The 26,459-nt window shown below is 39.8% G+C and overlaps 1 protein-coding gene across 1 annotated transcript in view; it reads left to right on the forward strand.

The window, feature by feature from the left end:
* The first annotated feature begins 1,917 nt into the window (after positions 1 to 1,917).
* ric8a (RIC8 guanine nucleotide exchange factor A) overlaps positions 1,918 to 26,459 on the forward strand; it is a 44,342-nt gene continuing 19,800 nt past the window's right edge. The window contains exons 1-9 of the mRNA XM_038301112.1: positions 1,918 to 2,194; positions 10,440 to 10,487; positions 13,121 to 13,334; positions 19,462 to 19,598; positions 19,683 to 19,763; positions 20,893 to 20,992; positions 22,615 to 22,802; positions 23,079 to 23,173; positions 23,246 to 23,396. Of these exons, the coding sequence (XP_038157040.1) occupies positions 1,970 to 2,194; positions 10,440 to 10,487; positions 13,121 to 13,334; positions 19,462 to 19,598; positions 19,683 to 19,763; positions 20,893 to 20,992; positions 22,615 to 22,802; positions 23,079 to 23,173; positions 23,246 to 23,396 (1,239 nt within the window). The 5' untranslated portion in view covers positions 1,918 to 1,969. The remainder of the gene's footprint in view (positions 2,195 to 10,439; positions 10,488 to 13,120; positions 13,335 to 19,461; positions 19,599 to 19,682; positions 19,764 to 20,892; positions 20,993 to 22,614; positions 22,803 to 23,078; positions 23,174 to 23,245; positions 23,397 to 26,459) is intronic.

Here is a 26,459-nt window from a genome sequence, read left to right on the forward strand (position 1 = left end):
ATAAATCAGTAATGACAGCATCGGCTAGGGGTTCATCACATTTTTAGCTGAATCATTATTAATTGCAGGAACGTCAACATTTTTTTTACTATTATTTTATTTTGAAATATTTTTACAGCCAAAATAGATACAGTGTAATATAAAATATGGATTTATTTACAAAAACAAAACACAAGAAGGAAAAATAACGTAGTCTTGCTATAAAGGGTTATTCACATAAACATTCAAATACAACCAAATAAATAAAAAGAAAATTATGATAAACAATTATAAAATAAACACAATTATATAAAATAAAATTACAAAAAGCAAGTATAAAATAAGGGGAGAATTCAGTCCTTGTTTCGCTGTTTATTTTTGTTGGGAAGTGTTTTATGAAGGGCCAACTCTGCCATATTTAAAAATAAATACAGAAATAAATAAATGCTCAATAAATGTATAAGCATACAATTAATTGCCAACAAAAAAGTGAGACATAAATGTATATAACTCTTAATTAGCTTCTTTATTTATTTGCCTTTGTAATATTTACCTTATTTATTTTTCTGTCCTTTATAATCTTCAACTTTATTTTTTAATTACTTATATTTTTAAGTATTTATTTATGTGCATGTTATAATATTTTTGTCTGTTTTATTCTTCCTATGTTTTTTCTTACCTTAGTTATTTCTTCGCCGCTTTTTATTTCTCTCTGCCCTTTTTACATTTCTCTATGCATTTTTCCTCATTATGCAAATGAGGAGGGGGTGTGTCCTAGAGAGTCAACTTCTGCTCATTGGTTGGCTTGGCGGCCCATCTTCTTAACTCACAGAGCTCAGAGTACTAAGTTAAATGTTCTCTTTTCTGTTGCTGTTGTTCAATTAAAGTATGTTTTAAGATCATTTGAGGCGAGAACCTTATACTTTTAAGCATCACCATATAGCCCATTCACAGATTTAATGCGTAATTTAAAAGAAAATGTGACGAACTTGAGAGGACCGTGGCAACCAGCGGAGCTCCGAAGCTGACGGCAGCCAGGTCTATAGCCAGGCTATGATGGCGATTTTTTGTTCTATTTGGCAAAGTTTGGCAAAGTCCCTACTCAAGTTCTAATGACTTCAGACTCGACATCAGACTCTCCTCCTGTAGATTCGACTGATGTAGTAAAATGCTAATCAACACGCTTCACACACGGCTATGCCGAGAGAGGGCCGCTGCAGATGGGCTGTGGTTAGACCTGGCTGCCGTCAGCTTCGGAGCTCCGCTGGTTGCCACGGTCCTCTCAAGTTCGTCACATTTTCTTTTAAATTACGCATTAAATCTGTTAATGGGCCATATGGTGATGCTTAAAAGTATAAGGTTCTCGCCTCAAATGATCTTAAAACATACTTTAATTGAACAACAGCAACAGAAAAGAGAACATTTACTCTGAGCTCTGTGAGTTAAGAAGATGGGCCGCCAAGCCAACCAATGAGCAGAAGTTGACTCTCTAGGACACACCCCCTCCTCATTTGCATAATGAGGCAAAAATGCATAGAGAAATGTAAAAAGGGCAGAGAGAAATAAAAAGCGGCGAAGAAATAACTAAGGTAAGAAAATACAAAGGAAGAATAAAACAGACAAAAATATTATAACATGCACATAAATAAATACTTAAAAATATAAGTAATACAAAAATAAAGTTGAAGATTATAAAGGACAGAAAAATAAATAAGGTAAATATTACAAAGGCAAATAAATAAAGAAGCTAATTAAGAGTTATATACATTTATGTCTCACTTTTTTGTTGGCAATTAATTGTATGCTTATACATTTATTGAGCATTTATTTATTTCTGTATTTATTTTTAAATATGGCAGAGTTGGTCCTTCATAGTGTTTTAGGAAATGCAAATAGAAAAAATAACCCAGTAGTTTGTTTTCCGTCTTTCCCAGGGTCTTTAAACGCAGCACTTGATTTGAGCAAATCCTGTTTGTTCTAATCGCATCTGATGGATCCAGGATGCAGACATCATGCTGTCATTGGTCAGCCCTGTCAGCCAGTAGCCTCTGATATAATCTGCAGCCTGACGGACCAAGCAGGACCGCATCTAGCTCTGACAGCGGCTCGGTTCTCCCATCACAGCACCGGCATGGATTTACCTGGGATTATAGAGCAAATGGAGGCAGGAGAGCAAGACAGGGCCCTGGTGGCGTTACAGAGCTTCAACAAAGAGGTAAAACACGGTCCTGCTGGCAGCAGGTCTTCAGCTGCTTGTAGAAGTTCCTTAAATATCGTTTCAGAGGAAAAAGCTGCAAAATGAACCATAGAGCATGAAGGCAACACATTTTAAACCCAGCTCAGCTGTTCCAGGAACAGTTTGCTCATGTAGTGCAGTCTCCCACCTGTGATGGTGGAAGTTTAACAGAACCGACACCTTCAGTGGGCTGATGGAGCCATTGATAGATCCTTTGGGTTTGCAGGAGGCTGTGTGGGTTCCTCCTGGTTATGCCTTCCTGATAGGGGAAAAAATCGATTTGGTGATATATCGTGATTTTGCGCTGTCCGATGCAATATCGATCTTTTAGTTGTTAGTATCGATTTTTTAAAGGAAAAGTCCGCTCATATTCAGAATACCAACTTCTAAAAATACTTTAAATATGAAATTATTTCATCCTGTTCAATAAATGATCAGTGTTTTTAATTCAGAGTAATTTTCATGTGAATGTGCTTTACTGGAGGCATCCATGTGTGTCAAAGAACACTACTGCCACCTACTGGTTTGTGACGTCACGGTGCGGTATCGGCTGTTGATCAAGTCTAGGGCTGCAACAACGAATCGATAAAATCGATAAAAATCGACGTTTAAAAGCGTTGGCAACGAATTTAATCATCGATTAGCTGTGTCGCGCGATTAATGCGTCATCCGCCGCCGCCGTCATCCCGGGGAAGAAAAAAAAATATGGCGGAGCGAGTCAGCGCCGCAGTTGCAGTGTTGCCAACTCAGCGACTTTTCAGACCCCTCCAGCGACTATTTTTTTAAAAAGCGACTAGCGACAAATCTGGCGACTTTTTACGGTGTCACTGGCGGCTTTTGGTGACTCTTACGTGAAAGCATGTATCGTTCCTACTCTTGTCCTCCAGCGGCAGCTGCTGCCGTGGGGCGCCTCCCCCATCCCAACGCCTTTCTCCCTCTCCCACAGGAATCCCTCTCAGCGTGCAGTCCGAGCCGCAGGATTTTAGTGAGGAGTTTACCCTCAGCGTCCAGACTGCAAATGAAGCGCGCATGCCCCGGGATTGACGGCGCAAATTGATCACAATAATTAAAATAGCCTGCGCTTTGTAAAGTGAAAAAAGTCGTATCATGCAACTTTTGTAAAAAACAAATGAACATGGCACGGAAGCACCACTGTTATGACGCAGCACCTGAAAAGAAAACACGTTGGAGCCTTCAATGGCAGTGAAGAGAGCTCATCAGCAGGATGAGTAACCATGTTTGTTTCATTTTAAAGTGGGGAAACGTAAGTTAGTTTCTCAGATAGCTCATCTGATGCTTTCCTTAGCTTGTTAGTAGGTTACAGACAGTGATAAGGTTGGCTACTTATTTTACTTTTAATTTCATTTGAATTAGCTTAAGCAGCGTTTATATTTTCTTTATAAATAAATAAATTTGCAAATTATGAGGGCAAGGCTTTTAAAGTTTAAATCTTCTGGCAAAGAAAGTAAAGAAGATCCTGCAATTTATGGAAGTAAAGCAGAATAAAATCCAGCAAGATCAGTAATATGTCAATTAATTATCTGCCACATTCCCATGTAAATATCTGTCTTTGGAGGATGTGTTTTTTTAACACCCCTAGTTCTCTCATTTTTATTCCAAATACAATTTATAATTTGAATCACAGGGCTATTTTTATCTCTATGGTTAAGTATTTTCTTAAGTAGCAACTTTAACTGCTATACTTTCCTGTCTTAAAAGGCAGAACTCTTCTAGTCTAAAAAAAACTCATTTGTTGAAATGGGGGGGCCTATTGTTTGAACCCCTTAGGGGCTTTTAAAAACAAAAATGTCTTTTTTTGCGCTTTATGAAACAAAGTACCCTATATTTTGTGGATGTACAGCTACATTTCTCATGTAAGTTTGCATAGTTTTAACACATTTATTTTTCATATAGCACCAGTACAGTTAATGAGCAACCTGTACTTGTGTGCTTGTTTGTTCTGTCTAAAATGTTTATTTTGGAATAAAGAGGTTAATATAAAAAAAATATTTTGTGTCCGATTCATCGATTAATCGAAAAAATAATCGTCCGATTCATCGATTTTCAAAATAATCGTTAGTTGCAGCCCTAATCAAGTCCCAGTGCTGTATCTGGTGTTTGTCACAACGCGCTATTATCCAAGTCATCTTGAAAACATTCTTCTTCCAAATGTTGGCTACATATTACGTGTTTTTTCTCTGGCCAGAAGTTCGATGGCAAATCCTCCCTCTTCAAGTTGGCAATCCAACGACGAACTCGTCAGTGGAGGATCAGGAATCTTTTACCTGATGTATTCCAACATCCAGCTGCCATGCATGGGCATTGTCAGTTTCACTATAGCTCTGGTGAATTTCAATGGTGAAGTCCTCTGGAAATCTTCAATAATTGTTGTTAATTGCAGATGTGTCAAGTAGTTCCCATTGATTTTGCTTGTAAATCAGGGGAGAATGGCGCTAGGCTTACCGCACCGTGACATCATCGCGACCAAAGTCATTGTTTTTATTTTTTTTTACTGATTGACTCTAAATCACCGCGAACATATTAGTTTTAGGTATACATATTGATCCATTGATAATTTCTTGCTCACCGGACTTTTCCTTTAAAAAACAAAAAAACATTAGCATAAAACAATGAGGCAAATGATCTCTGCACCGCCACTCAGGTAGATGGTGCCATGGAGCCCTTTTGCTGTGTAGCACAGCGCCATTTCTGCTGAGGTAGTCTCGGTGGAAGACGTGGGACCCCCAAAGATCATGGATACCAAAATAACTGATGTTTAATATTGAAAGCTGAAAAAAATGTCTAGTGACGGTGAGATGAAGCCTCTTTGAACAGTTTGGGCAAATTGCTTCAATGATCCCCACAGTACATGAAGCTTCATGTGAACATGTCGCCACCTACTGGTGGAGTGAAGAACTACAGTTAGTAATATAATCTGGGATTTTTTGCAATATTTTTCTTGTTTTTTTTTTCCCATTTAAGTTCCTTTGAAGTTGTTAATGATTCGTGTGTGTAATAAAACACTCTGTTTTTTGTGTGCAAAATGTCTTAGAAAAGTAAAATCATTTAAGGTTCACTGTTTTTCTGCCTTTTTTGTGAAATAAGCTCAAGCAGACAGGGAAAGTGCAAGTCAGGCAATGAGCAAAATGAAAGGTGTTATTCGTTTTTATTCAAACGTAATAGTGTCACAGTCTTGGTTCTGTTTAAGTTTTCTTTTCACTTTAATCCATATTTTTCTTTGTTTTCTATTTTTATTGGTTTAATTCCTATTTTGTGGTGGTTTCTGAATATATCTGAGTTCTTAGGTTTTTTTTTTTTTGTTGCCTTCTTGTGTTGGTCTCCCTTTTCCCTAGCTCCTTTCTAGAATCCTCTGTTCACACCTGCTCCCAATTAGCTCATTAGTCCAGTCTTTGTTTAGTCTCCCATATAAACTCTCCCTGTGCAGTTCCCCATGTTTTCCTGTTTTTCCATGAATTTGTCTGGTTTTTGGTTCCACTTATTTTGTACTTTAGCTTTTGGATTTTCTGCCTCAGTTATTCAATTAATTCTTCAAGAACTCAACCGTGCCTCTTCGCCTCATCATTTGGGTCCTCAAAACCTTAACCAAACCCCGACAAATAGTTTTCCCACAGTTTCTGGTTTAATCGGGTTGGACGTTATGTGTTCAACCAATCTTTTGGCTAATCCAATCATTCTAATTTGGCAGTGTTTTTACCCAATCTATATTTTTACTGGGGCAAACCAATACAAATTAGTAACATTAGCCAAAATAATTGTTACATTTATCGCAACTTTCAAAAGTCTGAAATGGGTTTAAAACCAACAACCTCAGGAATGGAAGTCAATGTCTTAAAGCTGACGCCACTAGCAAGATGACAGCTCATCTGAAAGCAATACTACTTAAGACTCATGTTACAACTGTAACCAGTGGCTTGCTCAGATTTTGCTTATTACATTGTTTAATAGAACTAGTTTTAACCAAATAGATTGGTTGGAAAAACAACCGATCTATTATTAGAATCTATCCAAACTCTATCCAACTGACAGCAACTCTCCTACAAACTCCCACATCTTGACTGAACACTGAGGCTGTTTAGATGCCTGTCGAAGTTCCAGGTGAGCTGAATCACTTCCTGAAGCGGTCACGTGGTCTGGCGGGGTAGCCAGGCTTGGAAGGTCATCTATTTTGGCTCCTCCCCCAAATAAAACAAGCCTCGATACGCTCCTCGCGGAAACTCCCCCTCCACTACTCGACAGACGCTGTTTATCCATACGTTTAATTTTGATTGTTGTGAAAAATATCGAGTGATATTGCAGTATGGTGATAATATCGTATCGTGACGGGTATCGTATTGCAACATACCTGCCAATACTCACCCCTACTTTCAGATGTTTTTTTTTGTTTTGTTTTGTTAAAATTCAGGTCCTTAAAATGTAATTATTTATACTTCTGCATTTGCATCAAATGAAATTCTAATTAGATGCTTCAACTAGAAGCTGTGTCAGTTTGTATTCATCAGAGGAGCACGGTGGAGGTGTCTGGCTGACAACCAATCACCAATCTTAAACAAACCTGACCTGCTGTTTCTGATTTTTGTTTTCTAACCATGTCGGTTGTTATCAGATCTCTATACACCTTCAATATTTCTATCATATCTTTTTGAAAAACAACAAACTGCATCAATGAAACAATAAAACTATGTCTATCTGCCCATGAGGCTGTGCTCTCATTTCTAGATAAAAGATGTGGTGTTGACAATGGAAGATTTTGGGACCTTAGCAGAGGTAGGTAAGATGGTACATAAGATCGCTTTCACATCCAGGAATGCGCCGATAAATCGCTGCAGCCGTTGTCAATGTCGTTATTATTTCCATTCATTTAACTTTGTCACAAGAAGAACAATACATCCATCCAATGGATCAGATTAGGCTAAACAAATTCTTATAGAAATGTAAAAACTTTAAATATGTTTCTGTGAATATTTACAACATTTTTGATAATAAATCTAAGGGGCGCTTTGTTTAGAGCACACGACCCATGTACGAGCCTTTAGCCGGGCTTACACTGTGCGATTCTTTACAATTGTTGCAAGCAGCTACAGGACAGACTGTACAACAAAACCGCAGGGTTTCATCGTACAGTGTGAGCTCACTGCTCACAATGTTTGTTCTAATACTGTGCGACTCGACGCTCTGATGCGATCTACCTGCTCACACTGTACCTCTAAAAACCAGGTGGGACTCAGCTCTGCAGTGAGATGGCGCTACTCGGACTCGTCTATCCAGAAGCCAAACCAGTAGCAGAGGAATATGAAGCTCACTGGAGTGAAACGCGCTGCCTTGGCTATTTGGGCAATTTTGTGCTGAAAGCCCTAAAAAGAAAAGATCTTTCTATCTTTCTGTCAATTTTACAGAAAGAACTCCATTTCACTCATTGCACCCCCGCTATGCTTCTGGGTTTTCATCTGAGAGGAAGAAGAAGAAGAATCCTTGTTTGCCCACTGAGCGATTTGCCCACAACAACGTGTTTGATTTTTTCCCCGACCTTAAGATTCCTGATGGGGAAGTGGTCGAGAGAGGCTGATCGCCCCTCTTAACCCCTGTTCACTATATGACGCAAAACGCACGATCAGTCTGAAAGTTGGACCAATCGAATAATTTTTGCATGACTGGAATGTCAGCCCGAATAGGGTAAAAAAAATTGCAGTGTCTGCCCGGCTTTAGTCCTCGACATGGCCAACCTGGTCCTTTGCCATATGTATGTCCCCCTCTCTCATACCCACTTTCCTGTCAGCCTACTGTCCAAAAAATGAGCCACTAGTGCCGTAAACCCTCCACCAAAAAAATAACAATAATAATAATAATAAATCAAATAAATTAATTCTCCCTTACCAGGTTCATTAGTCACCTTTCTGTTCTGGGTTCTCCTCTCAGGGTGTGCTGGTGAAGATTCTCAGTCATCCAGGTCAAAGAACCCAAACGACCCCCATTCCAAAGGGGTGGACCCGTTCGTCCGTTTCTATTTGCATGTTTTCTAAACCAAATCAAGGCTTTGTTGGGCTGCTGGATAAAACCTAGAACTCAACGCTATTTCTGACATTTTGAATTGAAAAAGCTTCCTGGATGGAAGAGAAACGTCTTAAAACTTGGAAAGAAAGTCCAGTGGATTGTTTTTTATCCTTCCAGGGTGGCATTGGGCTGGGGTGGAGGGTAGAGGGCAGTAAGCCTATGGCCCTTATGCAAATGTGGTAGGAAGCTGGAATACCTGGTGAGAACTTGCATATTACTAGGGGTGAACATGCACACTTCATGCAATAAGCCCCCGCAGGACCTTCCTGTTGTAAACATTGCTGCTTATGGTTTCTTGCTGCTGATCCACTTATTGGGTTTGGTTCTGTAAGCCAGAGTCTGTGTGGGAGTGGATCTGGACAGCAATTGGATTAGACTCTCGGCTACACAAATAGAGTCACCAAATCCAGCCCAATAAGGAGCTCTTAGGTTTGAAGGTAACAAAGCTTTCTGACAAATCAGCTGAATCATCTGTTCTGGACCTTAGGTCCAGTTTTTCCTCACTTTCAACCAGACTGCATTTTCTAAGGGCTCTGACTATGAACATTGCATAAAATACACATTGAATAGAAAGATAGACAAATGAAACAAGCCATATTAGTATGATTGAATGAAACAAAAATCAATTCAAAGTTATAACAACAGTGTTTTTCCACCTAAGTGCACTTAGACAGGATGTGTCAGTGAGCTCAGCCTGCACGGATGGAGTAAAAATGGGACTAAGCGGAGGAGGAGGGGTTGTTTGCTCTGATTCATTTGTGTGAAATCAAAGGAGGAAGCATCAGTTTGTAAACTAAGACTATATAAAATCAGCTAATCACTATTTTTCTGTAACACTAATGGAAAAACCAGACCTTTCAATGAAATGTGTATAATATCGCATTTCTGAATTAGTGATCAAAGCTCCAGTGGTAAAAGTGCCTCTGATGATGCTCACGGTTATCTGTCTCGGTCCATCTTTTTCATTATAGTTCTTCAGCTCAGCGTTAAATTCGTTTCAGTTTATTTCTATAGTGGCATTTCACATCATATCATCTCTGGTCACTTTATACATGCAATTCAACCAGATCATCCAGTCAGATTGATTCAAAGTTTTCTATCTAAGGAAAACCAGCTGATTGCATTGACTCATTAACTCTTCAGCAATCCCTCACACTAAGCATGCTTGTAGCGACAGTGGAGAGGAAAAACTCCCTTTGAACAGGAAGAAACCTCCAGCAGAACCAGGCTCAGTGTGAGCAGCCATCTGCTGAGGCCGTCTGGGGTTCAAGGAGACAGAAGCAGACATAGAAAAAGAAGCATAGATACAAAAGGCAACTGTCAACCAGCTCCACAGGCGGCCCCATCCAGGAAACACACAGCCAGGCAGACGAGCTCCGAGCCAGCTCCCATGTCAGAGGATGAAGAGAGCACATCCAGTTAGTCACAGTCAGAGAAACAGGACTACACTGGAAAACAGGCCAAGCTCCAACATCTAGAAACAAAGGTGTTGATGGCAGCAGCACAGCTGATATTTCTCTCCAGGATGGAGTCACAGCCAAACAGGAACAGACCAGATGAAGCTACCATGAGAAAAAGCAGAGAGAGCAGAACGTTAGAGATTGAACTAACAGATTCTGCAGAGTGGAAAAATAGAGAAACACAACCAGTCCCATTGGGAGCAGCCTTCACCTAAGACCGACTGGGGATACTTTGTATGTTAGAATAGGTAATGGCGCACTAGCTCCTCCAGTGGCTCTGCTTAGGAAAGAAACAGTTAAGCAAACAAGCTCTGAGACAGTTTTCATGTCAATAGGGATGAAAGAGAGCACATAAAGTTAGGGATTGAACTAACATGAAGCAGAATGATGAAAAGGGGTCCCTATGTCCTCCAGCAGTTCAAGCCTATAGCAGCACATGTAAAAAAAATAGCTCGGCACAACCTAAGTTTTTTGGATAAGGTATAAGAGAGGAAGGGGGGAAACCTCTATCCAGACTCAAATCCCCCCCTGCTAGATCAGGCTGTTAACGCTCTAACTCCACTCACCTCTCTACACACCCAGCGACTAAGCACACAGCTTTCTGTTTTTAACTATAAACTTTATCAAAAATGAAAGTTTTAAGCCTTGCCTTAAAAGTAGACAGACTAAATGTTGCTGTTTTTATTTTTTTGCAGATGAGCCAGTGCTTCACATTCAGCAGAGAAGACAATCAGGAAAGAGAGGTAAAGTAACTTTAACAACCCAGATCGTTTCAATAAAAGGATTTCCACTGAGGGCCTGGTAATATCTTGTTTTATTTCTGTCATTTGCTTTTTTCTGTCCTGTTTGCTTAACTGGTGCGTCAGGAAGCAAAGCTACAAAATGTATCATGAAGCAAACTGAGAGACGAAACGCCCCAGGTTATCCACCGAGGGACAAACTGCGTCCTGTATTTCTTATGAAAATAATTTCCCTTTAATCTGATATGTTTGAGTAAAATCATCTGCAAAATTTGTCTCCGGTTTTCAGTAAATAGAGGTAATGTATGTTAAATTCAATTTGAGAATTATTACAGTTGTTTTCTGAAGGCCTCAGAGGTTGTTTGACGACGTTAGAAAACAGACAGGGTCATCAAGACCAAGGTTCTGGTTAAAATCTGGACCTGATCCTGCTTTGCTTTTTCCGATGAACTAAACCTGTGTTCCTTTGCAGATTCATTAGTTATTATCTTTTAACAGTTTAGTAAAACGCTAAGACCACATGCAGCCGAAGCTTCTGGGAAAAAATGAGAAAAAGATGCTGATGATGATGATTGCTTTATTAAATGAAGTCAAAGCTGTTATTGAGTCCAGCCTCCAGTGGGGTTGCTGTCTGCTGCCCCCTCAGCATGTGGGAGGCCGTTCTCAGGGTGCTCACCCTCTAGCAGCTGTGTTGTACCAGCTCCTGGTCTCGGTTTTTGGCTGGGAGATGTCTGTGTTTCAGAAGGAAGCCCAAGAAGTAACTGATTGCTCATTAGTTCCTCATTATAGCCGATAAAACTGAGCAGAATCAGTTTTGTGGATGTTTTATAGCAGCCAAGCACACAGTTAGTGTCTTTATCGGTGTGAATGCATGTGAGTTCTTTTGACCAATTGTCAAGATGATCTTAGTTGTTATACAGTAGTAGTTCAAAATTTCCCCACTTTCCTTGATGGGTCCTTGGCTGGTCCCCTAAAGTCGGGCATACACTGTACGATGTTTTCAATTGTTACACGCAGCTACAGCTCACACTGTACAAAGAAACCGCAGGGTTTAAAAGTTCACAGTTCACCGTGTTTGTTCTCACACTGTGCGATCCAACGCTTTGATGCGATGTACCTGCTCACGCTGTACGTCTAAAAACCAGGTGGGACTCAGCTCCGCAGTGAGATGGCGCTACTCGGACTCTTCTATTCAGAAGCCCAACGAGTAGAAGAGGAATATGAAGCTGACTAGAGTGAAACGCCATGCCTTGGCTATTTGTGCAATTTTGTGCTGAAAGTCCTAAAAAGAAAAGGAGACGACGTGTTTGGACAAAGACATGGCTGAGCATTTGTGGCAACTATGGTCTGTCAATTTTACAGAAAGAACTACATTTCACTCTCACCTGGAATTAGGAAATTTGGGGCCCTAGGCAAAGACAGGCAGGTGGCCCCTCTGAACTGAGAAGACAGCACATAGAACAGACCCATTCTACAGTTAGAGAAATGTAAATAGAATAGACATCCATTATCTTTTCTAGGTTGTGTCCCTCTCTTCTTGTCCCTTTTCTTCTTGTTTTCCTCTCTATGTTTTGTACTCAGGACCTTGGAAACTGCCGAGTATGGCGACATCCTTTCATTTATGTGCATTTATGTGCAGGACTGAAGAAAAATATTTGCCCCCTTTTTACATTAATTCTGTTTCAGTTTGTATTTATAATATTTTTATTTTGCTTTATGTAAAAAAGAACAACAACAAAAAACACAACTATGCTAAGCAACTGGGAGCTAAGTGAAAAATCTTTGTGCCTAAAACCTAAACCTGCTGGAGGCGTCAGCTGCCATCCAGTGCTTGAAATAACAGGATTTAGGTCTTCATTATTACTCTGGATACATTTTGGCCCGCTCTAGTTTGCAAAACAGTTTTAATTGAGGTGCAATTACTTTTAATATTTGGCAGGTTGGTTTGAATAGCATTTCTTTTTTATTAAACAGCTTTTTCTATTTGTTCAGGTTGTGATTCACTTGTTCAGAATCATATCCTGCTGCATGAGACGCAAAAAACGTTTAAAATTGTTGTTTATATTTATCTTTGATATTAATTTCCCAGCCTTTGTATTTTTATAATGGTTTTTATTCTGTGTTTAGACTTTGTTTCTGCAATTGTGTTTTTATCTTTTTTATGGTGACCTTGAGTGTCCAGAAAGGCGCAATTGAAATAAAATGTAATATTATTTTTTTATCAAAGAAAAACAACATCTCGATCAACTTTAGCGTGTGAAGCCATTGTTTATTTTTCATATATGTATTTGTAAATTAATATTTTTTTTTACAGCAATTTCTTTTCTGAGATTAAAAAAAGAAAAGTTTGTTATTAACAAATTTGTATATTTTTTATGTTTTATTTTATATTATCATGTTAACTGGATGATAATTTGTGAAATGAAATCCTATGGCAATATTTATCTCCATATTCGCCAGCATTAAAGGAGCAAATACTTTTCCTCTGCTGCATAGTGTTTCTATTAAAGCCTTTTGATCTGATTCAAGTTTCACTTTGTAGGAGGATTTTATTTTGGTTATTTCTGAACGATAAGAATGAAGGTTGTGGCCGATTGCTACTTCTAACATCTGATTTGATTGTTTTTGTTAAACAGCATCTGGGAGAGCTGTTGCTCAACTTCCTTAACAGAGAGCTGCAACCTTCCTGTCTGCTGGCGTGTCTAGAAACGGTTCGAATCCTGACCAGAGACAAGCATTGCTTGGATCCCTTCATCGGCCGCTCAGCCATGCTCACTCTCGCCCGCTACGCAGGCATTGCCATTGACCAGCCTGCTCACACTAATCAAGGCTTATTGGAGGAGAGCAAAGGTAATTATTATTATTTGGTTATTATTTCTATTACCACCATAGTCAGGCTGCCACAGATAGAAGAAGCGTGTGTGGCATCAGCATCTTTGCTCCTACAAGAGTAGATTTCCTTAAAACAACAAGGGACCGGTTGATTTGTCCTCCGGCAGTCTAAGGGTATAACAGCATACCGTATCTACATAGATAGCTCAGGATAACCTGAGGCACTCTAACTTTAAGCTTTATCAAAGATCTGCCTCCCATTCTACTTTTAGAAATTCTAGGAACCACTAGTAAACCTGCAGATTGAGAGCAAAGTGCTCTGTTAGGAACATAAGGAACAATCAGATCTCTGATATCAGATGGAGCTTATATAATGAGACTTTTTATATGTATGAAACATAATTTTAGAAGAAGAAGCAGAAGAGATATCATCTTTGTTAATATTTTATCTTAAAGGGGTGATAGAATGATTCTATAGGGTATTTGGTCCTTAAGGTCTCTGAATAGGGTGTCTAACATTGGTTGGGCTGAAAATGGCATATTTGCTGTTCTATGAGCCCTAATGCAGCCTGGTTAAAAGCCCTAGAATGAAACGACAGGTTTTCTTCCTTTCATGGTATGATCATAAATATTTAGATGAGCTGTGAGCTGATTGGTTGGTTTATAACGAGCGAAGCTGCTGAGCAAAGATGCATCATAGCAACAAGCACTCACTCACTGAAACATTGAATTGTTAATATGGTAGGGTTACCAGACGTCCTCTTTTTACCGCACATGTCCTACTATTCAGACCTAAAAAAATGTCTGGGGGGAATTTCTAAATCGTCCATGATTTTGGTCAACTGCAGTGAAGCAGAACTGACCGTCAGTTCTGGGGCTGGTCCAGAAACCGGGGAACCGGTGACCTGGTGATGGTAGCCTGGACAATGGTCCCCCATGCAGCCCCAAACTAAAATCTGGTCACCATGGATATGCTAGCATTGCTATCAACAGCTTAGCGACAGAATCATCCTTCCAGCTTGCGGTTGTGATGGCCTTATGGAGGGAACAGCCCCTCGTTTCAGTAAAAGAAGTTTGGCAAATCCTGCTTTGAACTGTCCAAGATCTTGAAAGCTGTAGAGCAAATGAACAGCTGATCATCAAACTTTGCATGGATCTTCTGATAGACAAAAATAATCCATGCCTGTTGAGTCTTCGGATCCTTGGGAAGACTGTGAAAATGTTCCCCTTTCTCCGTGCAGCCTGGAACGCTGCATTTCCACCCGTGTTTCTGGCTCACTTTCAGTAGAGTAACTGTCTGCTTTATAATTCTTGTAGAAGTAAACCCAACTGTAGGCTAAACAGCTAAGCTGCTGTCTTCCATCTACCTCGCTTTGTTTTAATTCACCCGTTTTATGGTGGAAGTTTAGAATTGTGAGATTTGCAGAGAAAGGAGGTGTTGATGGGGTTTGAACTTCTCTGTACGTCCATTTCACCCATTGAACTATCGTTTTTCATCTATGACAATGGAAACTAGGTTTTGCGTTCTATTACCCCTTTAAGTCTTGATGCAGTTTTTTTTTTTATTAAGGAAATGCCAGGTCAGAAACCCAGTTATGCTTTTGGTGGCTCCATGATTTTAATTACTTTGGTAAATATTGTACCGATTTCACAAATACTTGGAATACTTGTTTGTCGGATTAGAGGAGAAAGGAGGCAGCTGCAGCGATTTGGATTAGGACTGGAGGAGGCAGGAGGGAGAGGCAGTACCCCGCTTCAGATTTATCAGTAGAGCTCAAGTGATTTCCATTTAAATATCCATTTTCCATCATGCTGATCCCAAGTGGGGTGGCGAGGGGTGCTGGTGCCTATCTCCAGCTGTCTATGGGTGAGAGGCGGGATCCACCCTGGACAGGTCACCAGTCCATTCCGGGACAACACAGAGACTAAGGAGAATTTAGAGAAGCTAATTAACCTAACAGTCATGTTTCTGGACTGTGGAAGGAAGCTGGAGTACCTGGAGAGAACCCACACATGCTCAGGGAGAACATGCAAACTCCATGCAGAAAGACCCCGGGCCGCGAACTGAACCTTCTTGCAGCAAGGTAGCAGTGCTACCCACTGCTCTGCTGAGCAGCTCTATCCTTTAAACATCAAAACTCTTTTAGAGTTGATGGTAGAGAGGCTCACTCTTATAGAACATTAATGAATCAAGAAAGAAAGATCTCCAGCGGAAAAGGAGGGGTCTGTCTGTTTGCATTCCTGAATTCAACTGAGCTTTTTAAGAACTTTGAACACAACCTGCTTAAAAAAAAAAACCTGCTGCTGTCTTCCTGTTTTTTTTTTTTTTCAGTTTTTTTGTGGTGCTGGTGAGCAAAGGTCTGATTTATCAAGGAATGGGTGGGATATATACTAAAAGAGTGCATACACCCAAATGCCAACAGTGGTGCACGATAAAGATATATTTCAGATTTGATAAACTAATAGTAGCAGCTGATCGATGTCCTCTAATGGTTACCAATGGCAACCGCAGGAAGAGAGGGAAAAAAGTGTATTTTAACCATGGCAGAGATGAATGTTGGATGGATAGTGTAATAAATATGTTTGGTTACCACAGTGGCCATTTAAAAGTGGCTCAAAGCACAAATACCTTGTTACCTTAAGAAGAAATCTATACTGCTACAACTTGTTACTTTCTAATCCTTACATTTAAAAATAGACTCGTTAGTTTTGTTTCGTTTAAGCTCATTTTTATTATGGACTCTTGGTATAAAAAAATAAAAAACATCAAAATAATTTGTTTCATCCAGACAATTTCTGTTACCGTTAGTTATAAAACTAAGAAAATTAAGTCTACGGAACTCATCTTCCAGAATTTTAGAATTTTTTTTTTATTTAATAGGGTAGAAGGTAAAGCTTCTGTCCTTAACTGTTTTTTTCTGCATTACTTTTATACTTAGTGGTTTTAAAAATGGTAATTTTACACTTCTACTGGAGTAAAAAGCTGAAGTTGATCCTCTAACTTCCAAAAAATGTTTTAAACAGCAGGATTTATACTTCTACTTCAGTAATGAACATTAATAATTTTAACACCTCTGGTTGTCAGTAAGTATAAGATGAGTTAACAGCAACAAAAAAAAAAAAAAAAGCTGGATATTTGGATAAGAAGTACACTGAGGTATATATCACATTTAATATGTGTAGTAAAATGCAGCATAAATCCTCTTGTTATATTTAGATGCCTCCCAATCTCTCTATAGATCCATCTTGAATTTTCAATAGAATCACGAAGCAACGCCCATTTTCCCCCAAATTAAATACACATTTGATATATACTCTAAACATTTTAAACATAATAAACCTGAAATATGCCACAAAGTGCTGGTTATTCATATTGAACTGTGTCCCTTTAGAAACCATGCCCTCAGCTACCCTTCCCTTTTGTTTAACACCTATAATGAACTTGGTGGTCGTGGGTCCGGTAGGTCAGTTGCTTCAGTACAGAGATCCATTCAGCACATCGATCCAAGATTAATGTTTTAGGGAGTCTGTTTCGTTCATAATCCAGTCATCATCATGGGCCAGGTAACCCTGCAAAAAAAATGTTCCTTCCTAATTCTCAATAAACCTCCACTAAGATAAGAGAGAGATGTTATTCAGCCTTTCAATATCTTAAATGCCCCCATTAGCATCAGGTTTGACGTGCTTTCAGTGGTATCTTCACACAGTGGGAGTGATTGGAGTGACAGCCAGGAAGTGGAAGGCCACCTAAACTAGTGGAGAGGAGGCTGCAGATGATGAGGCTATTACAGAACAGAGAACATCAATTGCTACAGACCATGCAGACCTTTAGATTAACTCTAGACAGGTCCTGCATGGTGCATCAGATCCCATGAGCAGGCTGACACAGCTAAAGCAAAAATACATGCATTTTATTACAATTAAATGTATTCATGAAGGAAAAATAAATTCTCAGTGCCAGCTTAAAAGTAATCTGTCCTATTTGCTTTAATCTGTCTGAAGACTAAATAGGAACATATTTTCAAATTGCAAAACCTTTTTTTTTTTTCATGTGTACATAGATACATCATTTCTTTTGTTCTAAATGAGCTGGTATTATTTTGAGAGGATGATTTGGATGTAAAGTTGAAAGTTAATGTGTAGTTACCTTTTGTATAAGTATAATTTTCCTTCATTGAAACTGTAAAGTAACAATGACATTGAAAATGTTAATGATGCTCTTCTTGCCATCTGTATAGCAGTGTTAAAGCTTGCATCAATTTTTGGTGTTTTTGTTGTTTTTTTTGGGGGGGAGGTCAGTGTCTTTCATGGGGCCCCAGATTCCTGGCGGCGCTCTAGAACAGTGGACATAGAGCTTGATGTGATGGGTTTACATGCAGTGATACCCCAGACACAGAGGTGCAGGTTTCTTTTCATTTAGTTTGTCACTGACATAATGGTGGCTTTCCAACTGGAGCTCAAAACACGCTTCCCATTTTCTAAGAAAGACACAATAACACCTCAAAGGCATATTTGTCTCCTGACTGAGATGTGATGAAGGTAATGATGGCTTCCCTGACCGAGGGAAGGCATGCACGCTCTGTACTGGATCACAGAAACGTAGACCAATCAGACGGTACTATAGCACAGGAGGAGCTCCAGGATAATCCATTTATTAAACTAACAAAGGATTTTAAAGCATTTTCAAACGGAGAAGGACTTTATGAACAAGATTTAATCTTCTTTAATGCTAATAAGTGATGCAACATAAAAAGAACAACAGTCTGATAAAAAACAGGAGTTATTTGTCTTTTAATGGAGAAACTTCTGAAGTTCTTTAAATCTGAAATTATTCCATCCTGTTCAATAAATAACTGTTTTTAATTCAGACTAATTTTCATGTGAATGTGCTTTACTGGAGGCATCCATGTTTGTCAAAGAACACTACTGCCACCTACTGGTTTGTGACGTCACGGTGCGGTATCAGCTGTTGATCAAGTCCCAGTGCTGTATCTGGTGTTTGTCACAACGCCCTATTATCCAAGTCATCTTGAAACATTCTTCTTCCAAATGTTGGCTACATATTACGTGTTTTTTTTTCCTCTGGCAGGATCAGAAAGGTGAAATTATTGATTTTTCTTTTTTTCACTTTTACCCGATGTATTCCAGCATCCAACTTCCATGCACGTGGGCATTGTCAGTTTCACTATAGCTCTGAGTTCCAGGTTTTATACAGGAGTCCAACAAAGCCTTGTTTTTGTTTAGAAAACATACAAATTGAAACAGTCCAACCAGGAGGTTGTTGGACTGGCTGAATAAAATTCCTTTTAACAACCCCCCTTTCAGAGACATAGACAAGTATGGGGCATTGCAGGCTAACAAAAGAAGCCAAACGACCCCCATTCCAAAGGGGTGGACCCGTTCATCTGTTTCTATTTGCATGTTTTCTAAACAAGGCTTGTTGGGCTGCTGGATAAAACCTGGAGCTCAAAACTATTTCTGACATTTTGAATTGAAAAATGTTCCTGGATGGAAGAAACGTCTTCAGACTTGGAAACAAAGTCCAGAGGATTGTTTTAAATTTTTTTGGAATGACTCTGACCTGGATGACTGAGAATTTTCACCAGCATATAGCTCTGGTGAATTTCAATGGTGAAGTCCTCTGGAAATCTTAAATAATTGTTGTTGATTGCAGATGTGTCTAGTAGTTCCCATTGATTCTGCTTGTAAAGCGGGGAGAATGGCGCTAGGCTCACCGCACCGTGACGTTACTGCCAGAAGATGGCAGGAGGGAGGGGTTACTATATTTGAGCAAAGATGGCCGCTCCCAGACTCTGTGATCGCGATAAATTTTTTTATAACTTTACTGATTGACTCTAAATTCATTAAATCACTGTAAACCTATTAGTTTTAGTTATAAATAATGATCCTTGATTATTCCTCGCTGACCAGACTTTTCCTTTAAGACAAAAATCCTTCTGTTCATACACAAAGTTTCTACGTTTGACATAAATGTTTTCATTATTTCTAATTGTTCCTGCCTTGTAATTTTTTATTATTTATTTTTTTGGAAATGAGATCCTGGATCTCAGTTAGAATGCATTTAAATAAAGGTTCAATAAATGTTGCTATGTTGTTATGCTAATAAACAGTTTTTCTTCTAAAGCGGCTGATTTGGAGGATGGAGATCCTGGTGCGCTGCTACAGGAGCCCCCCCCTCCTTCAGAAAACCCTGACCAAGAAGTGATTGTTGAGGCTCTGAAGTCCATCTGTAACATCCTGCTCCACAGTGAGAGCGGACAGGTCAGCCTGTGGCATCTTTCGTGTCTTGGATTTTCGATTTGAATCTGTGAAAGTTGAAGAGCTTATTTGTTGATTAATTGGCAGGTGGTAGCAGCAGATCTGCACCTCATTACCGGCGTAGCAGAGAGACTTAAGCAATGGAAACGTCCCACCTGGAACCATGAGGTAGAGAAGCTCAATAAAAACCTTCTTCCATGTATAGACATTTAAAATGTGTTTTAAACTGAATTTTATTTTCAATTCAATTCAGTTTATTTCTATAGCACCAATTCACATCATGTCATCTCAGGTCACTTTCCAGTTCACCAGATCATCCAGTCAGATTGATTCAAAGTTTTCTATCTAAGGAAAACCAGCTGATTGCATCGACTCATTGACTCTTCAGCAATCCCTCACACTAAGCATGCTTGCAGCGACAGTGGAGAGGAAAAACTCCCTTTGAACAGGAAGAAACCTCCAGCAGAACCAGGCTCAGTGTGAGCGGCCATCTGCTGAGGCCGACTGGGGTTCAAGGAGACAGAAGCAGACATAGAAAAAGAAGCATAGATACAAAAGGCAACTGTCAACCAGCTCCACAGGCAGCCCCGTCCAGGAAACACACAGCCAGGCAGACGAGCTCCGAGCCAGCTCCCATGTCAGAGGATGAAGAGAGCACATCCAGTTAGTCACAGTCAGAGAAACAGGACTACACTGAAAAACAGGCCAAGCTCCAACATCTAGAAACAAAGGTGTTGAGGGCAGCAGCACAGCTGATATTTCTCTCCAGGATGGAGTCACAGCCAAACAGGAACAGACCAGATGAAGCTACTCTGAGAAAAAGCAGAGAGAGCAGAACGTTAGAGATTGAACTAACAGATTCTGTAGAGTGGGAGGATAGAGATAGAATGAAGCAGAATGATGAAAAATGGGTCCCTATGTCCTCCAGCAGTCTAAGCCTCTAGCAGCATAACTATAGAGATAGCTCAGGATAACCCGAGCCACTCTAAGTATAAGCTTTATCAAAAAGGAAAGTTTTAAGTCTAGCCTTAAAAGTAGACAGGATGTCTGCCTCATGGACTAAAACTGGTAGTTGGTTCAACAGGAGAGGACCTATGGGAAAAGATTTTTTTACTGTAAACCTATAAAATGCTGACTCTACAGTTAATCCGTTTCTGGAAACAAACATTAAGGAAGTAAAATTAACATAAAACCACCAAATAGCCTCTTTAAACATCAAAACATCATTACATGTTATTCTAAATGTTTTTTTCAGTTTCATATTCGGCTTGTTTCATTTGGTTTTTATTCTCTCCAGGTCCGTTTCTCTGATCTGCGACTCACCTTCCTGCTGACGGCGCTGAGGGTGGATGTCCGTGCACAGCTGGCCCAGGAGCTTCATGGAATCAAACTTCTAGGTAATTCTCTGTTGTTTTCCAAGGCAGCCTTTCAAATGTGAACCTCAAAATTTTTGACTTTCAGCCGAACGCCTACTGTTGCCTGCACTGATTTTCAGAGGTGGAAAAGTAAAAAAATATTGTTCTCAGGTTAAAACATAGTTGGCGAGATAAGATCCAACTTAGAAGTAAAGTTAGAAGTGGAAATTGTTACTATGAGGGAACCAAAAGCTCTTTGAGTTTTTGTGAGCAAAAGAAAACAGATAATGAGAAGATATTGGTCTCAAGGTACTTTGTGTGTTTTATTGGACATTCTGTTAATGTTGGAATTCTCCACACTTTCTCAAGTCCTCCATCTCAGCGTCCTGCTTTCCAGTGATGTGCATGAATGGCGTTCACCGAATCCGTTCCTATTTATAGTGAACCTCAGGTTTTACAGGGGCAGATTTAGGAAATTTGGGGCCCTAGGCAAATGTAGGCAGGGGGCCTCTCTGAATTGAGAAGACAACACATAGAACAGACCCATTATAGAGAAATGTTAATAGAATAGAGATCCATTATCTGTTCTAGATTTTGTCCCTCTCTTCTTGTCCCTTTTCTTCTTGTTTTCCTCTCTATGTTTTGTTCTCAGCTTACTTTTCATGCTGTCTCTAAAGGAATGAAAGATTTTTTCCAAGCACTAAGCTCACTTAGCTGATTGCTCCTTCCTGTGTTTCCAAAAAGGCCAAAGTAAATAACCCAGTCCTTCTTTTCACTGTAGACAAGCCATGATCTGCTTCTCTGTTCTCCATTTTTCATTTGGATGAAATAATAGCTGCATGAATCATGACAGCAGACAAGATAGAGGAGAGCAGGAGGCGGGGTTACCAATCTACTTGCTCTGGAGAGCAGAGTTCGCTGCTTTTAGATGTTGTCTCCAAAGTCTCCAGTAGCAGAAAAAAGTCGCTACATTTGGCGCTAGGAGCTTTTTAGAAATCAAAGTTCTAGAGGGGTCTGAAAAGGGGCTAAATATAGCGACTAAAGCGCTAAGTTAGCAACACTGCTCTTTGTATCGTTTGTTTTCAAATGGTTTACTGCTGTCTGTTTGGACCTTTCTGAACATGTGAAGCAAATGGACTGATTCATGTGGTGGACACTGAAGGGGGGGGGGCTGAGACACACTTGATATTATCAGCGTTCTGATGGCATTTTAGCCAAAGGATTTTTATAAAAAAACATGATTAATGTGCAAAAATAAGGAATAGTTGGGGCCTTAGGCTACTGCCTAGTATTGCCTAATGGTAAATCCCCCCCGATCATCACATAGCTAAATAAATAGTTTTTCCACAAGATGCAAAATTAAATGTGACTCTGTTACCATTAGTTATAAAACTAAGAAAATTAAGTCTAAGGAAGTTATCATCCAGAATTATAGAAAATTGTTCCTTTAAAGCAGTAAAGCTTCTGGCCGTAACATTTTCTCCTGCATTACTTTTAGTTTTATACTTTAGGTAGTTTTAAAAAAGGTACTTTTATACTTTTACTGGAGTAAAAAGCTAAAGTTGATCCTCTAACTTTATGTTTCTAAACTTATACTTCTACTGCAGTAATAAACATGAATACTTTTGACACCTCTACTGCTTCCTGTCTCTCCTGTTTCCCAGGCAACCAGTTAGAAGCCACCCTGTGTCTCTGTTGGCCAGATCCACTGGTGACGGCCAGGAAAGGCTATGAGGGAGTCCCACCCGAGGAGCTGCCCCCGCTAAGCAGGCAGCAGACGGAGTTAGCCATGGAAATACTGAAAATCCTTTTTAACATCACATTTGATGCAAACCGACGAAAGGTTGACGAGGTGAGGAGAGCCACGCTTTGGCAAGCTCACTGTTGTTCTTAATTGTATCCTAATGAGGCCAGGATGACAGGGGAGACGTCAGACTTCCTGTTTGTCCTGCTTCCCTGATGCCTAACTGGCCAGCATCAGGAGAGGCTCTGCTCCATCCATTTCTCTCTGTAATGTTGCTTTGTGCTAAATGAGGCTGACATAGCGCAGGGCGAAACAGATGACTGCCCTGTTCAGAACACATGAACGGACTTCATGCAATGTGTGTCCATGTGTGTGTGATTGAAGGAGGAGGCAGCGGAGTACCGACACTTGGGCGCTCTCCTCAGACACTGCCTGATGAGCCGAGCAGATGGAGAGGAGAGGAGCGAGGAGTTCCACAGGTATGATAACGCTTCACGCTCACCGCTCCCCTCCAAGGCCCACCTCTTCATTCTGTCTCCTTCTGTTCTCAGCCATACTGTGAATTTGCTGGGGAACCTGCCGCTGCTGTGTCTGGACGTGCTGCTACTCCCCAAGGTGGAACAGGGCTCCATCGAGTACATGGGAGTCAACATGGAGGCTGTGAACATGCTGCTGGAATTCATGGAGAAAAGACTGGAACGGGTAGGAAAACAGGATTTATTTCTGAGATCCATGATGCAGATGCAACCATTTGGAGGGTTGCAGCTTACCAACAGTCTTTGCCGCTCAATTCAGTTTAGTTCTATCATATATATTCAACACAGGTCATATCGAAGCAAAGAAACAGAACAAACACACCATCCAATCAGATTAGTTCAAAGTTTTCAATCTAAGGAAAAACCAGCTGATTGCATTCAGTCATTCATCCTCATGCATTGCAAAAATTATAGAAATAACAAAATTTATCAAAGTAAAAAAATCCGGTTAGCAAGGAATAATCAATGGATCATTATTTATACCTAAAACTAATACGTTTGCGGTGATTTCATGAATTTAGTGTTAATCAGTAAAAAAATAATAAAAAACAAATTTCGTTGCGATCAGTGAGTCTGGGACATTTGCTGCGCCACTGAATCTGGTCTGTGATTGGACGGTCACTGCGCAGCAGAAGTCCTACAATTATAACCTAGTTGTCTTTAGGGTCGCAAGCCTTTTTCTCTTCCTTCTGGTACGTTTTGGATATTTGAGATATTTGAAACAGTCAAAGAGTTACAGCCTTGAAGAAGAACATGTGTCTGCTATAAATTAGTCCCGTCTTCTCTTGGGTAACGTCAGGGGCGTGCATACATAGACACTAGGTGGTGCTAAAGCACTAGGAAGTTTGCCCTTTTTCAAAGAAAATGCCCTTTTGAAACTTGTTTTTTATTTTATTTTATTATTATTAATATATTAAGATTTTACTGAGGTCGGTTTTGAAATTATCTTTTGAAAACCTGAGCCATTAAAAACGACTGAAACAATGCCCCAATATGAGCCACCAGCCGACCAGCCTACTGTATCTCTCTTCCTTTGTCACGTGAACTCGCGCGGTCGCCCGCAGGGCATGCCAGATGCGCAGTATCATAGCAGTTTTCAGATAGCAGGAACGGTCGCTGACAGGCTGCTTCTCCCGTGCCCCATTAGCCAGGTAATATACAGATCAAGCAGAATCATTTTGTTGTGCGTTAAAATGTCTCACTCAGCAGCACCAAACAAGCATTTTTGCCGACTGGTCACCTGATAAACTAGTTGTCTCCTTGTAAGATGCTATTTTACTTTTTATATTTTATAACCATATTTTTTATCATAAGTGTATATATTAGTCTATTTTATTGCATGCTGTATACCCACAGTTTTTAGATATTTTTATAATTTTATTTACCTATTCCATATACAGGTGCTGGTCATAAAATTAGAATATCATGAAAAAGTAGATTGATTTCAGTAATTCCATTTAAAAAGTGAAACTTGTATATTATATTCATACATTACATACAAACTCATATATTTCAGATGTTTATTTTGTTTAATTTTGATGATTACAAATGACAACAAATGAAAATCTCAAATTCATCATATCAGAAAATTAGAATATTGTGAAAAGGTTCAAAATTGATGGCCCCTGGTGCCACACTCTAATCAGCTAATTAACTCAAACCACCTGCAAAAGCCTTTAAATGGTCTTTCAGTCTAGTTCTATAGGCTACACAATCATGGGGAAGACTGCTGACTTGACAGTTGTCCAAAAGACGACCATCGACACCTTGCACAAGGAGGGCAAGACACAAAAGGTCATCGCTAAAGAGGCTGGCTGTTCACAGAGCTCAGTGTCCAAGCACATTAATAGAGAGGCGAAGGGAAGGAAAAGATGTGGTCGAAAAAAGTGTACAAGCAAGAGAGATAACCGCACCCTGGAGAGGATTGTGAAACAAAACCCCTTCAAAAATGTGGGGGAGATTCACAAAGAGTGGACTGCAGCTGGAGTGAGTGCTTCAAGAACCACCACACACAGACGTATGAAAGACATGGGTTTCTGCTGTCGCATTCCTTGTGTCAAGCCACTCTTGAACCACAGACAGCGTCAGAAGCGTCTAAAGAGAAACAGGACTGGACTGCTGGTGAGTGGTCCAAAGTCATGTTCTCTGATGAAAGTAAATTTTGCATTTCCTTTGGAAATCAAGGTCCCAGAGTCTGGAGGAAAAGAAGAGAGGCACTTCATCCACGTTGCTTGAAGTCCAGTGTAAAGTTTCCACAGTCAGTGATGTGTTTTCTGAGGTCCAGGGTCAACGCAGCCACATACCAGGAAGTTTTAGAGCACTTCATGCTTCCTGCAGCTGACCAACTTTTTGGAGATGCAGATTTCATTTTCCAACAGGACTTGGCACCTGCACACAGTGCCAAAGCTACCAGTACCTGGTTGAAGGACCATGGTATCCCTGTTCTTAATTGGCCAGCAAACTCTCCTGACCTTAACCCCATAGAAAATCTATGGGGTATTGTGAAGAAGAAGATGTAATACACCAGACCCAACAATTCAGAAGAGCTAAAAGCCACTATTAGAGCAACCTGGGCTATCATAACACCTGAGCAGTGCCACAGACTGATCGACTCCATGCCACGCCGCATTGCTGCAGTAATACAGGCCAAAGGAGGCCCAACTAAATACTGAGTGCTGTACATGCTCATACTTTTCATGTTCATACTTTTCAGTTGGCCAACATTTCTATAAATCCTTTGTTTTTATTGGTCTTCAGTAATATTCTAATTTTCTGATATGATGAATTTGAGATTTTCATTTGTTGTCATTTGTAATCATCAAAATTAAACAAAATAAACATCTGAAATATATGAGTTTGTATGTAATGTATGAATATAATATACAAGTTTCACTTTTTAAATGGAATTACTGAAATCAATCTACTTTTTCATGATATTCTAATTTTATGACCAGCACCTGTATGTTTCATGTTGCACGATTGTACCATAAAAAATTCCTAGTTTGTGAACTCCTTCACTAACAATGGCAATAAACCTGATTCTGATTCTGAAAGTTTTACACTGTAGCCCAAGTCAATGACAGATAACGTGAGGACGACCACATAGGCTACAAATAATTTCGGTAGAGTTTGCAATTGCAAATCTACGGAAGAGGATTAGGGCTACTGAAAAAAAAATAAGTTAACTGATTTTTAAATTTTATTTCAGTTTAGTATGGGAAAAAAGTCA

Source organism: Cyprinodon tularosa, unplaced genomic scaffold (genome assembly GCF_016077235.1).
Source record: "Cyprinodon tularosa strain WSP-4 unplaced genomic scaffold, ASM1607723v1 ctg461, whole genome shotgun sequence".
Taxonomy (NCBI): Eukaryota; Metazoa; Chordata; class Actinopteri; order Cyprinodontiformes; family Cyprinodontidae; genus Cyprinodon; species Cyprinodon tularosa.